Source organism: Narcine bancroftii, chromosome 4 (genome assembly GCF_036971445.1).
Source record: "Narcine bancroftii isolate sNarBan1 chromosome 4, sNarBan1.hap1, whole genome shotgun sequence".
Lineage (NCBI taxonomy): Eukaryota > Metazoa > Chordata > Chondrichthyes > Torpediniformes > Narcinidae > Narcine > Narcine bancroftii.
In genome coordinates this window covers 268,986,363-269,000,414 of record NC_091472.1, presented here as the reverse complement: position 1 = coordinate 269,000,414, position 14,052 = coordinate 268,986,363, and the positions used below count along the sequence as shown (strand labels likewise).

The 14,052-nt window shown below is 41.3% G+C and overlaps 1 protein-coding gene across 2 annotated transcripts in view; it reads left to right on the top strand.

Annotated features, from left to right (window-relative positions):
- The window catches only part of kif5c (kinesin family member 5C), a 177,567-nt gene that overhangs the window by 121,818 nt on the left and 41,697 nt on the right, over positions 1-14,052 (top strand). For both annotated transcript variants that reach the window (XM_069934978.1, XM_069934977.1), the window contains exons 12-15: positions 3,171-3,343; positions 5,721-5,789; positions 6,023-6,229; positions 12,037-12,183. In XM_069934978.1, the coding sequence (XP_069791079.1) occupies positions 3,171-3,343; positions 5,721-5,789; positions 6,023-6,229; positions 12,037-12,183 (596 nt within the window). The remainder of the gene's footprint in view (positions 1-3,170; positions 3,344-5,720; positions 5,790-6,022; positions 6,230-12,036; positions 12,184-14,052) is intronic.

The window sequence follows — 14,052 nt, the reverse complement described above, 5'->3', positions numbered from 1 at the left end:
ATCATTATAATGTAGAACAATATAAATATTTATTATCTTGTTAATAATAGTCCAATTCATGTTTGAGGTACAGCAGGAAAAAGTTGATTATTTGAGCATTTCAGCTGGTTCCACCCTCACAACAGTATAAACAGTACTGAGTGCAGAGTTATAGATGGAGATCAGTTAGAAACAAGTGTTGTTTTTCTGGTGTGAGCTTCGTTCGACAGTCTGATAATGATGGGAAAGAAACTATCCTCGAATCTGGTGGTACATGACCTCACACTCCTCCTTTGCAATGAGAGAAGAAAAAATGTATCTGGGCTGGGATGGTGTTTTAATATGTTGGCTACTTTTCTGGAGCATTGGGAAATGGAGATGAAGTTGAGGGAGAAGGGGGTTTGCGCGATGTTCTGAGCTGCATTCATTCTCTGTGATCTGTTACTGAAATTTGGTTCTGTTGACTTGTCAGAGTTCGAGTTTGTGGTTTGGGGGGTGTGAATTCAATGAAACTTTATTGCAAACAGATTAGTATTATTAAACTTAAGTTGAAATAACTGCAAAAAGGGATCTTGTTGGATTCCAATGTAATTGAGGTATGAAAAGGGTAATATATTCAGGCTTGAAGGCATCTCGTCCACAATCCACTGATCTGAAACCAGCTTTGGTATTTATTTTCCTTTTGAGAGTGCAAGAGAGCATCAACAATACATGTGTGTTCTAGTTAATCTTCTTCTTTGGCTTGGCTTCGCGGACAAAGATTTATGGAGGGGTATGTCCACGTCTGCTGTAGGCTCGTTGGTGACTGACAAGTCCGATGCAGGACAGGCAGGTACGGTTGCAGTGGTTGCAGGGGAAAATTGGTTGGTTGGGGTTGGGTGTTGAGTTTTTCCTCCTTTGTCTTTTGTCAGTGAGGTGGGCTCTGCGGTCTTCTTCAAAGGAGGTTGCTGCCCGTCGAACTGTGAGGCGCCAAGATGCACGGTTTGAGGTGATATCAGCCCACTGGCGGTGGTCAATGTGGCAGGCACCAAGAGATTTCTTTAGGCAGTCCTTGTACCTTTTCTTTGGTGCACCTCTGTCACGGTGGCCAGTGGAGAGCTCGCCATATAACACGATCTCGGGAAGGCGATGGATCTCCATTCTGGAGACGTGACCTGCCCAGCGCAGTTGGATCTTTAGCAGTGTGGATTTGATGCTGTCGGCCTCTGCCATCTCGAGTACTTCGATGTTAGGGATGAAGTCGCTCCAATGGATGTTGAGGATGGAGCAGAGACAACGCTGATGGAAGCGTTCTAGGAGCCGTAGGTGATGCCAGTAGAGGACCCATGATTCGGAGCTGAACAGGAGTGTGGGTATGACAACGGCTTTGTATACACTAATCTTTGTGAGGTTTTTCAGTTGGTTGTTTTTCCAGATTTTTTTGTGTAGTCTTCAAAGGCGCTATTTGCTTTGGCGAGTCTGTTGTCTATCTCGTTGTCAATCCTTGCATCCGATGAAATGGTGCAGCCGAGATAGGTAAACTGGTTGACCGTTTTGAGTTTTGCGTTCCCGATGGAGATGTGGGGGGGCTGGTAATCATGGTGGGGAGCTGGCTGATGGAGGACCTCAGTTTTCTTCAGGCTGACTTCCAGGCCAAACATTTTGGCAGTTTCCGCAAAACAGGACGTCAAGCGCTGAAGAGCTGGCTCTGAATGGGCAACTAAAGCAGCATCGTCTGCAAAGAGTAGTTCATGGACAAGTTGCTCTTGTGTCTTGGTGTGAGATTGCAGGCGCCTCAGATTGAAGAGACTGCCATCCGTCCGGTACTGGATGTAAACAGCGTCTTCATTGTTGAGGTCTTTCATGGCTTGGTTCAGCATCATGCTGAAGAAGATTGAGAAGAGGGTTGGTGCGAGGACGCAGCCTTGCTTCACGCCATTGTTAATGGAGAAGGGTTCGGAGAGCTCATTGCTGTATCTGACCCGACCTTGTTGGTTTTCGTGCAGTTGAAGAACCATGTTGAAGAACTTGGTGAAAGCAAACCTGGAAAAGTGTTTGTTGTTTTAGTTTGGTAGTCTTTTGGGCTACACATATGACAACCTTGGGAAATCTGCTGATGTCCTTAAGAAAGTGGACAAATATGTTGTTTGTCAGCCAACAACAAAATTTAATCAGCAATCTTGAGAGAGCCAAACACTCTTTGTGATTTTTTTTTTCTGATCCTGAATAAAGCAGCCTGGCCATTAGTGTCATGAAAATGTAGTATCTCTTGATACCTGTCTCACCTCACTTAGCTGCTAATTTGGATGAAAGCTCCATTGGCTTTTAGTAAAGCCTCATGGTGTGTCAGAACAATCCAGTCTACCGACTGGATTCTTTGAAATAGAACTGGTGGTTTTTCTGGAAATATACCCTCTGTTGCCTCAATAAACCTGCATTAACAAATGTTGTTCTTGTTGCTTTTGTTCTTTACGTGATGTGAAGTTCCTTTTCTTGTGAAGCAGGTAGATCTTTGGCTACGTGTGACCATTGTGGTGGAAGAGCGGCTGTTCTGAAAAGATATGCACATTGTGTAATAAATTCTGCTATCATAACAGGCTGTGAATTTCTGGAGAAATTGTAATGCAATTTGGACTCCAGAGGTTGTGTCAATTGTGATAGAACACATCAAAATGTGTAATATGTTTGTGATATTTTGATGGAATGAGAGATTACATTTATAGGTGTTCAATATTATTTCTTGCTAGTGGAATAATAGGGTCCTTAATGGAGATATTATCATGGCATTCTTCTCCCATGGCTGCTAAAAGCAGTTTCTATGCACCAAAAGCACATCTTCAGGAGATGGACAGAATCTACGTCAAAAAACACTCAGCTTTATTCTTGCAGTCTGTTTCATTGGCTTCAATAACAGTTGAAATACCTGACTCCTCAAGGATCTGCTTCCAGCAAACTTGATTCATCCTTTATTTTTAGAGACAACTGCTCAGAAGGAATGCTGCTAAATGAATTTAAAATAGAAATTCATGGAATCATCTTGAATATGATCATTTTCTTTAGTTTGGTGGGGGGGCTTTCATTCATTGCTGAAGGTTACTTGAAATTAGAATTTCTGTTCTCTTTTTGTACATACACTGCAGGAGCACTGTCAGGTTGCGTTGCCAGGGAAACTATTTGTCTTGCTTCCAAACGTGTCCTTGCTCTCCTTGCAGGCGAGTCTGTGCCCGAAGATGAACAAATTGACGCAAAGGATCAGAAGAATCTGGAACCATGTGACAATCAGACCACCATTGACAATGTGGTTCCAACACCCAAAATCACAGCGGGGGAGAGGTTGAAGTTGGAGGAAGAGATCAGCAACCTGTACAAACAGCTTGACGACAAGGTTTGCATTAGAAAGCAGATGGAACTTGGGCTGTGACAGATTCTGTCTCCATGTGGAAGTAGGTCGAAATATGTGAATAAGCAACACTATGGTCACAGCATTTTAAAAATAAAAAGGGGCATTTTGTGCAGAGGAAATAATACAACTTGTAATGTTAATGGGGGGGCGGGATGGTGGGCCCCATGGGCAAGATCCCATTGCTATAAGACACAATGACAGTTACCTTCCTTTAGATTAAAAAGACCACATGCTTCATTTGTGGTTTCAGCAAACCCAAATTATTATCGTAAGACATTTCTTCTCTGGTACTCAAATCGTCTGATGGTAAAAGTCAACATGAGGTGTCAACAAAGTCAATGGAATCTTTTCCCCATGGTAGGGGAATCAAAAATGAGGGGTTAGAGTGAGAGGAAGGGGTATTAAAATGGATTTGATAGATTTTTCTTTAAGATACAGTATGGTTGATATCTGGAACACAATGCCAGAGGTGAATTGGTAAGGCAAAGAAGGACATGGATCCAATGAAGCAAATGGGATTAGTGTAAAATGTTTGTCATAGACATGATGGGCTGTAGAGCCTTTTTCTGTGCTATTTGACTCTTAGTCCACGTCCATGGTAAAAACACAGAAATTCCAGAGGAACTCAGCAGGACTTGCAGCATCCATAGGAAGTAGATATATTACTGATGATTCAGGCCTGAGCTCTTCTAGGTATGAATAAAATGGAGACAGGTTCCTGAATTAAAACAAAAGAAGGAGCAGGGGAGGAGTGCAGACCAACAAAGGGTGATAGGTTGGAGAGGATGATTGGGAGAGGAGGGGGATGGGCGCTGTGAATGCAGAACTGGAGGAAATGAGACCAGGGAAGAGGAAAGAGAGAGAGGGACAGAGCTAGAGAAAAGGAGATATATGGATAGAAGTGATGGGTGTGTGGGGCTAACAGAAACCAGACAGGTTGATGTAATGCCCTCCAATTGGAGGGTGCCCAAGTGGAATATGAGGTGTTGTTCCTTGAATTTACAGATGGTCTCAGTCTGGCAGTGCATGAGACCATGGACAAACACATTGGCATGGGAATGGGGTGGAGAATTGAAATAGTTTGTCACTAGGAAATGCCTGCCATTGCAGCAGAAAGAACCAAAGTGCTTAATGAAGAGATCTTTCAGCCTACGTTCGGCCTCTCCGATGTAGAGAGACCACAACAGGAGCACTGGATGCAGTAGATCACCCCTATAGATTCATAAGTGAAGTGTTGCTTCATTTGGATGACTGTTTTGGGCCTCAAATCGTGGCGAGGGAGGTGGTGTGGGCACTAGGGTAGCACTTCCTGCCGTCATAGGATAGGTGTCAAGGGGACAATTGATGGGCATGGAAGAGTGGACAAAGGAATCACTGTGGGATCAGTCCCTGCAGAAATCAGAGAGGGGGACTTCCAGACCATGGACCTTCCAGATTCCCTTCTTCACTTTGCATGTTAAAGCTCAGTGACATTTTCAAGGACTCTACATTGAGCATCAGCCTTTCTCAATCATTCACCCACCATTTAAAAAAAAAACTTGGCATTTTGGTTTTTTCTTCCTACCATAACAAATAAACTCACGTTTTCCCCCACATAGTCATTTAACTTCCATTGATGGAGCACTTTTAATATAGCAAAACAGCCCAAGGTGCTTGACAGGCATGTTCACAGGAGACTGGGAGCTTGGAGAAAGCATCATGTTTAAGTAGCACTTTCAAAAGAGAAAATGGAGATTCCACAAAGTCTTCAGGAGGGAAGACCATTACGATGTGCCCAGGCAAGTGTAAACAGACAGTAGATTTGAAATGAATGAGACCAGAACTGGATCATAGCAGACAGTTGCAGAGTTAAAGGAAATTTCAGAGAAGGGGTGTGTGGTGAGTCTGTGAAACAGTTCGTCAAGGTGTGAGAAAAAAGCAGGAAGGTGCTTGAATAAAAAGGTAGAGAGAGGAAAGAAGGATCAAGCAGAGGTGCAGAAGCAAATAGGTCATGGGTGGATAAAGGTGGAAGAGCAGAAGAGAAAACTAATAGCAGATGGGGATAACTCTGAATGGAGAGATTGGATCTTTTTCTTCATGAAACAAGAGGCTACAACTAAGAATATAACATTTCTTTGCTCATCTCCTTCCCCACCTTTTTAATCAGGTGCCTGTCTGGTTTGTGCTCGTACCTTGATGAAGGGCACAGACCCAAAACATTAGTTATTTTTATCCCTTTGCTTCCTACAGATGCTGTGTGAGCTGCTGAGTTTCTCCAGCTCTTTTGTGTATTCCATTACAGTAACAGTATCAACAGACTTTCCTGGTTTAGGATGTTGCCATTGTTTCCTGTTGAATTTCTTTCTCATTAACCATTTAGGATGAAGAAATAAATCAACAGAGTCAACTGACAGAGAATCTAAAGCAGCAGATGCTGGACCAAGAGGAGGTGAGTTTTTATATAGAAACGTCCGTGATCAAGATAACAAGAATGCTTAGATTGGATTATTTTGGGTTTGAATCAAATGTCATGAATGAACCAGAGGAAGATTGGTTGTTTAAACTGGGCTTGTGCTGCCATCACTGGCAGTGAATAACTGCTTTTACTACCTTTTCCTTCAAATCCCATACAATTTCTTGGATGGCTTTGTTTTGGTGGCAAAGTGTGTTGACTATTTTCAGCTGCTGGTCTCCACACGGAGGGATTATGAGAAGATCCAAGAGGAACTGAATCGCTTGCAGCTGGAAAATGAAGCTGCCAAAGATGAGGTGAAGGAAGTGCTTCAGGCCTTGGAGGAACTGGCTGTCAACTATGACCAGAAATCCCAGGAAGTAGAGGACAAATCAAAGGCCAATGAACTTCTGACTGATGAACTGGCACAAAAAACGGTAATTGTTATCATTTTTCATGCGTTCGTTTTTCTGGCTGGGGAAGTGGTAAAGAGAGCAGTTGACCAGATTTAGTTTCAATCTGGGTACATGAGCAAATCCTCTGGTAAATGTTCAAGATTTACCCAAAAAAAATCTGTTCAAAGGCATTAGAACAATCCCCTGGGAGTGCATCACGCGCAACCAATATTTAGCACAGAATATTAATGAGGACTACAACTCTACAAAGCAGAATTGTCTGGAACCTAGTACTGTGAGACAAAGGACCAGACAGTTTGCTCCCCAGTTGGTTTATGGCAGGACTTGTCTTGTTGGATGGTGCCTTGCCATCAAAGATTGGAATAGTGTAAATTGACTGCCATGTAGATTTATAGTGAGTGGGTTGGTGTGGCTGGCAGCAAGTTTTAACCTTCATTGCCAGTTAGATCGAGCAAATAATTTTTATCTACTTGGTGATCTTGTGGGGCAGCAAGTGGTGGGAAGGAGCAGGCTTTAAGTGATGAATGACAGATACTAAACGGGGCTGTTTCTGTAAGAAATACAGAGAGGTGGAATCTATCAAATGGAAATTAGGGTGAATAACCAAAACCTGAGACTATTGTTGTCGAGTAAGATAAAATTAAATTGAATGACAGATGGGGGAAAGGGCTATGTTGAGTAATGAAAGTCTTCAAGAAATGAGAAGAGAAAAGATCTTAAGAGGAGATTTGTGGCTAGAATGAAAGGGAATCCAAGTCTCCTAAAGGAAGTATTTAAACAGTTAAAGGAGGAAAAATGGAGTCAATTAACGAACCAAAGTAGTGGCAACAGAAAGTATGGCTGAGATATTTAGTCACTCAGAGTTGCTCAAAAGAAAAGCAGGCCTTTCAGCCAGAACAAAAGGATTTGGTTGCTTGGTTGCCTCTTGCACATAAGATGTATCATGGGTTGTTGAAGGATGCAAGGGTAAATCTGACAGAGTACTGGGTGTAAAATTTCCAAGAAACTCCAAGGAATGGAAGAGTGCAACTGATTATTCCTTTTCTACAAAAAAGTGAGAAGGATAAAACCTGGAAAACGCTGGCAAGTGGTAGGAAAGTCTAAAATAACTTTAAGAATTGTCTGATTTTACAGTCATTTAAAGAAGTACAGGCTGTTAAAGAAGGCTCAGCATGGATTCATTAAAGGCAAATCTATTTGTAAAATTAGAACAATGGTTAAATACTGTTTTCAGTTGGATGGGGGGTTTGCCAAAGCTTCAACATTAAGAACACACTACTTTTATATATTAATGATTCGAGCTGGAGGAAATGGGGCACAATTTTCAGATGGTTGTGAAAGTTCAAAATGAAGGAAGTTAATAGACTGAGCATGTTAAGATTGGAGAATGGACAAATGCCTGGCAAATGAACTTCAACGTAATAAAGTGCAAGTCGTTAATTTTGTGAGGAAGATTAAGATATGATGCATACCAAATGGAAAGATTTTAAGGGAATAAGAGGAGGCAAGGGCATTTGTGCATGATTTTCGGAGGTGACAGATTAGAATTAACAGAACAGTTGAAAGGGATATGGAATATAAAAATGAAGAACATAGAACAGAGCAAGTACAGGCTCCTTGGTCTACAATATCTGTGTGCACCATGAGTGCAATTTAAGATAACCTCCATCTTTCCATCTTCTTTGTTCATATGGAAATACCTCTTAAAATGTACTATTGTATCTGCTTCCACCTCCTGCCCAAGCTGTGTGCTCCATGCACCTCCCACTCTTTGTTTAAAAAAAAATGCCACACATATTTCCTTTAATCTTTTTCACTCTCACTGTAATTGTATGCCTTCTAGTATTCAACATTATCCACTGTGGGGGGGGGGGGGGGGGGGGGTGGGGTGAAGACTCAAACTATCTAGCCTATCCATGATTCTTGTAATTTTGTATACCTCTATCAAGTTGCTCCTCAGCCTCCAATGTTGCAGAGGAATAATGGAAATATTCTGCAAGAGAGGTGGCATATGTGAAAAGAGAAATGACTGATGTTTCAGGCTGATGACAGTTCATTGAATCAGGAATCATAGAACATCACAGCACAGAAACAGGCCATTCAGCTCATCTAGTCTGTGGAAAACTATTCTTCTGCATAGTCTTATTGACCTGCACCTGGACCATAGGCATAGGAGATATTGTGCTCCACTGTTTACTAGGGAAAGGGACCTTGGTGAATACGAAGTCAGTGTAGAACAGGCTAATTAATGTGCTGGATCATGTCGAGATTAAGAAAGAGGAAGAGCTGGATCATTTAAAAAATGTTCAGATACGTAAGTCTCTGGGATGGATGGGATATACCCTATGTTATTACAGGAAGTGAGGGAAGAGATTATTGAGGCATTGGGAATTATTTCTGCATCTTCCCTGACCACAGGAGAGGCACTGAAGGATTGGAGAATAGCAGATGTAATTCTTTGTTTAAGAAAGGCAAGAAGGAGAATCCTGGGAATTACAGACCGATGAATCTTACATCAGTGGTAGGCAGACTATTGGAGAAGATTCTTGGGGACAGGATTTATGAGCGTTTAGATAAATGGTCTTCTCAGGGATAGCCAGCATATTTTTGTGAGGGACTGGTCGTGCCTCACGTGTCTAATTAATGAAGGTAAGTCAGTAGATGTTGTGTATGTGAATTTTAGTAATGCAGTTAACAAGGCCTCCTCCACCCCCCAACCCCGACCCCAACCATGGTAGGCTCATTCAGAAAGCCATGAGACATCATGGCTGCTTGGATTTGGAATTGGCTTGCCTGCAGGATGGTGCCAGATGGAACATATTCTATCTGGAGATCAGTGACCAGTGGTGTTCTGTAGGGATCTGTTTTTGGATCCCTGCTTATTGTGATTTTTCAATGATTTGGATGAAGAAGTGGAGGAGGGTCACTAAATTTGCAGATGATACAAAGGTAGGAGTGTTGTGGATAGTGTAGAAGGTTCTTGTAGGTTACATCAGGATGTAGAGTTGGGCAGTGAAGTGGCAATTAGAGTTTAATCCAGATAAGTGTGGTGATTTCTTTGGAAGGTTGGAGTATGTAGTTAATGGCAGGATTTTTAACAGTGTGGAGGAACAGCGAGATCTTGGGGTCTAGGTTCATAGATCCTTCAGAGTTGCCATGCATGTTGACACAGTGGTTAAGAAGACATATGATGTGTTGGCCTTCATTAATCAGGGGATTGAGTTCAAGAGCCATGAGGTAATGTTGCACCTCTGGTTAGACCACTTTTGGAATACAGTACGTTTCCGATTATCCAAAACGCTTGGGATTGGACATATATCGGTTAACTGCATTTACCGTATATCTGAGAAATGGCTTTAAGCAGCCCTGTTTAACCAGCAGAATACTTGTTTTGGCTGACTCCTCCCCACCCCTGTTGTTGAACCTGCGTGGAAGCCTGAGGTCCCCACTCTGATCCCCACCACCATCACCGAACCTGCCTGGATATCTGAGGTCCCTGCTCTGATCCCAACACCTCCCCACTGCTGTCCCTGAACTTACCTGGGAGCCAGAGGTCCCCGCTCTGATCCCAGCCCGGTAGCATCAGCACAATACTTGAATCAACAGATACAACAACAACAAAGAAAAAGATAAAGTTTTTCAAGCATGAAATAAAGTTTAATTCTTACCAAAAAACAATGTAATATTTGCTTACAAAAATAAGATAAATGTAGCAACATTCAAAATGGATTGAAAATGATGCTGACACCATATCAGAAGTCACACTTGAGCACGGCAGGTAAAAGTTTTTACGAATAACTTGAGAATTTTGGTAAAGTTGTTTTTGGATAATAAGAAGTGAACTGTATTGTGTTTGATTCTGGTTACCTCATTACAGGAAGGAGATAGGTGCTTTGAAGAGAGTGCAAAGGAGATTTACCAGGATGTTGCCTGGATTGGAGAGCACAACTTATGAAATAAGGTTGAGTGAGTTTTAATTTGGACATGCAGCACAGTAACAGGCCCTTCCAGCATATGAGCCTATGCCACCCAATTAACCTATAACCCCCATGTGTTTTGAAGGGTGGGAGGAAACCCATGCAGGCATGAGGAGAAAGTACAATTGAGGCTTTTCTCTTTGGAATGGCGAAAGAAGATTATGAAGGGCATTAGATTGGTTGGACAGCCAGCACCTTTTTACTGGGGCAACAACAGTAAATACCGGAGGAGATCTGTTTAAGGTGATTGAAGGAAAGTTTCGGCGAGATGTCAGAGGAAAATGTTTTACTTATTTTCTAGGATGTGGGAATGGAGGCTGGTATAATAGGGACATTCAGAAGACTTGGGTGTACAAAAATAGAGGGATTCGGTGTGAGGTAGGGAAAAATTAGATTGCTATGGAGTAGGTATACATAGGTTGACACATCATGGGGTTAAGGGCCTATACAGTGCTGTTATTTCTATGTAAGTGGATGTGATGCTGGTTGAGAGTGGCAGGGGATTGTTAATAGCATCTGATGTACATGGAGTCAGTTGTTTGAAAGCTGAGGAGGAGAGAGGAAGAAATAAACACAGCTAGAATAGACATCTGGAGAAACAAAAGGAACAGCAGATGGTTGAAATGTGAAATAAAAATGAGAAAACCATGGATCAGGCAGCATTTCTGGAAAGACTACCTTCTATCAGAACTGGACAGAGAGGAGAAATTGGGGGTGTGATGGACAATTGAAGTCGCGAGCAATTGTTGACAAAATGGAGGTGTTTAGCAAAGCAGACATCCAACCCCCTGTTCTGGGTTTCTGCAGTGCAGTGGAGACTCTGTCACTTGCAATGGATTAACCTGGAAGAAGTACAAGTGCTTCATCTGGAAAGACGATTTGGGTAAGAGGGCAGAAGTTGCAATAATAAGTGAGGTCCTGAGTCTTGAGAGTCTGGAATCTACTTTAAAGTATTATCCCTCAAGGGCACAAACATGTAATTTTTATGAAGGGATTCACTTTTAGAATTCTGGGAATGAGGGATTATCAGTTTAAGGAATGATCAGAGTGGTTGCTCATAAAGTAGAGAAATCTAAGGATATATAAAGAGGGGCCAAATAAATTTAAAGAGTTTAGAGGAAATGAAGAGAAACTGGTTTGACCATAAAACAGAGGAGAGGAATTAGGCCATACAGCCCATTGGGTCTATCCCGCCAGTTCATTGTGGCTGATTTACCATCATTTTCAAACCCTGTTCTCTTTTTTTTTCTCTGTCACCCTAGAGTCCCTTCCTAATCAAGAACATATCTACCTCTGTTGTTAAATGTGGCAAATGACTTGGGCTCCACAGCTGTCTGCTGCAACCAATTCCATAGATTAGGTAAAGAAATTCCTCGTCCCTGTTCTAAAGGGCTGTTTCTGTATTCTGAGGTTGTGCCCTCTGGTCCCAGAACCCTCACCCCATCCATAGGAAACTGCCTCTCCATGTCCACTTTATCCAGGCCTTTCATTTTGAGAGCCTGACGGACTAATACTCAGAAACCATAGAATTCAGTTGTTTGGCAAAGAACCAAAGAAGATCTGAGCAAAATCTTGGTGTCTTGGTTTGCCTGTCTGACACCTAAATGAAATTGGAATAAATCAAGGATATGAGATATCAGAGATGTAGGAAAAGAAATGAAAATAATTGAACTGGATGACTGACTTGATGGGCTGAATGGCTTTCTGTTGCATCACATTGTGCGATTCTGTGAAGGAAAAGAGTTGTTCTTTACCATTTAGGTTGTGGCTGAATCTAGTCATTTTAAAATGATGAGTGTCACATCTTTCACTTTTTAACCTGCAGATTTGCATTTAAACTTTTTTCTGTAGAGTACTTTAATAGTTTTTCAGAAAGAACTCAACCAACTCCAGGAACTCAGCAACCATCAAAAGAAGAGGGCAACTGAGATCCTGAATATCTTGCTGAAGGACCTGGGAGAGATTGGTGGAATAATTGGCAACGGTGAAGTAAAACTGGTAGGTCATTTGGCAATCTTGGTCAGGTCTCTAATGAATCAATCCAATATGTGAATGTAATAAATTAATCCTCATCCATCCTCTTTTGCCATTCTATTGCAAGTGGTTCACCTAACAAGCAAACGGATGCTGGACTATATGCAATTTTAAGGTGGCCAAGTTTTTGCTGGAAATCGCCTCACGGCAAAATCACCATGGCAAGTTTGCACTGGTTGTTTGAAGATCTTGGAGGAGGTTCTGCAAATTACGCAGGACTTTTTGAGTGGGAGGATAACGAGAGACTGGATAAAGTTTCCTTTTCGACAACCAATGTGGTTAAAAATGGACTTTTATGTCATTACTGGCAGACTTAGTGAGAGCTGTGTACCTTTTACTTATTTAAAATTGGTTATGTTGAATTGCCATGATTAAAAAGGGTTCTTTTACAGTTAAGAAGTCTTTTGAACAGTACCTCTCAAACTTGCAATGCCTTACGTATTCCTTAACATATCGCAGCAATTCTTTCTTTTAATTATATTTTAAGCACTGTAGAATTTCATGCAACATCTAGAAATTGATGTATATTCAGAGGAGAGGAGAAAACACTTTTGAAAACTGGAACTTTGTTCTAAAGCTGGATAATTGAAGGAAAGTACTAGCATGAAGGCTATTTGTACTCTGAATGGTGCAGTGATAGGAGAGAGAGAGAGAGGCTAGTCAGTCATGTAAAGCAGAACCAATGGTCAATAGTCGGACAGATGTTTGGAATTGCTTCTATTGATCACTTGTTTACAATGGTTATTTGGGTTATTGAACACGTTTCTCCGTCACTGGTTTCCATTGTACTCGGGTTACATTGACAAATATTGAGTTGTCTGTTCATTCACTGAGCTCATGGACTGAAACAGGCAGCTTGTTTTACTGCACTATCCCCAACCGAGATGTGTTCAGCATGTCCGTCAGGACTTGTGGGTTGATTTTTGAAGGAACCATGAACTTTACTCAATACTTTAGCAATAGAATTTTGCTATTTGCAATTGTTGGAGCGACTTTAGGCAAAATGAAAGAAATAAGAACTCCTGATGTGTGCATCCATTGCCTGCAATGCATTTTTAATATAAAGCTTTTTTTTACAGGCAAGTGGTTCAGACCAAGGCAATTTGTGAAAGAGTTCAAACACATTAGTGAGGGTGGGGGAGAACTCTTCTGAGGTTTGAGCTACGGTCTCAGAATAGAGGCAGCATGGATACAGAGAAATGCTATCTCTGTTAATGGAGGCTTTTGTGTTGAAGAATGACTTTCCTCCTATCAATACTAAAAGAAAATACTGCAGATCCAGGAAACCCAAAGGAGATTAAAAAATGTTTTTAGTGTAAATACAGTCCACAAGGCCTGACAGCATCTGTATTTCCCACATAATTATTTTCATACTTATCATCTTGTAATTTCTCACAAACTTCTAGAGATGATAAATTTATACATAATAAAATGTTGCTGTAACTCCTTTGGCTTTGATAGATCCAGATGGATATAAATTGTTCCACCAAATAGAAATAATTTGTAATACTTGCATAAATGAAGTAGAATGGTCACTTTTCAGATTATAGGTATATTTATTTTGTTCTGGAATGTTGAATCTGTTCAGTGTTCTACTGTTTCCAGATTAAAATGGACCTGAAATCTTTTGTTACCTATAAAGTAGAGAAATCTAAGGATATTTAAAAAGGGGCCTTTTGTTACCTACAGTATCATACCCCCTCTACTGGTAGCATGTAGACTAGCCTTGTATATGAGGCTGCAGTGGGATTTTCTCTTGAATTTTAACCAGCAATATCGCACATACACAGAATTTACCTTTTTTAAATATGAAAAAAAATACAATGGGTCCTT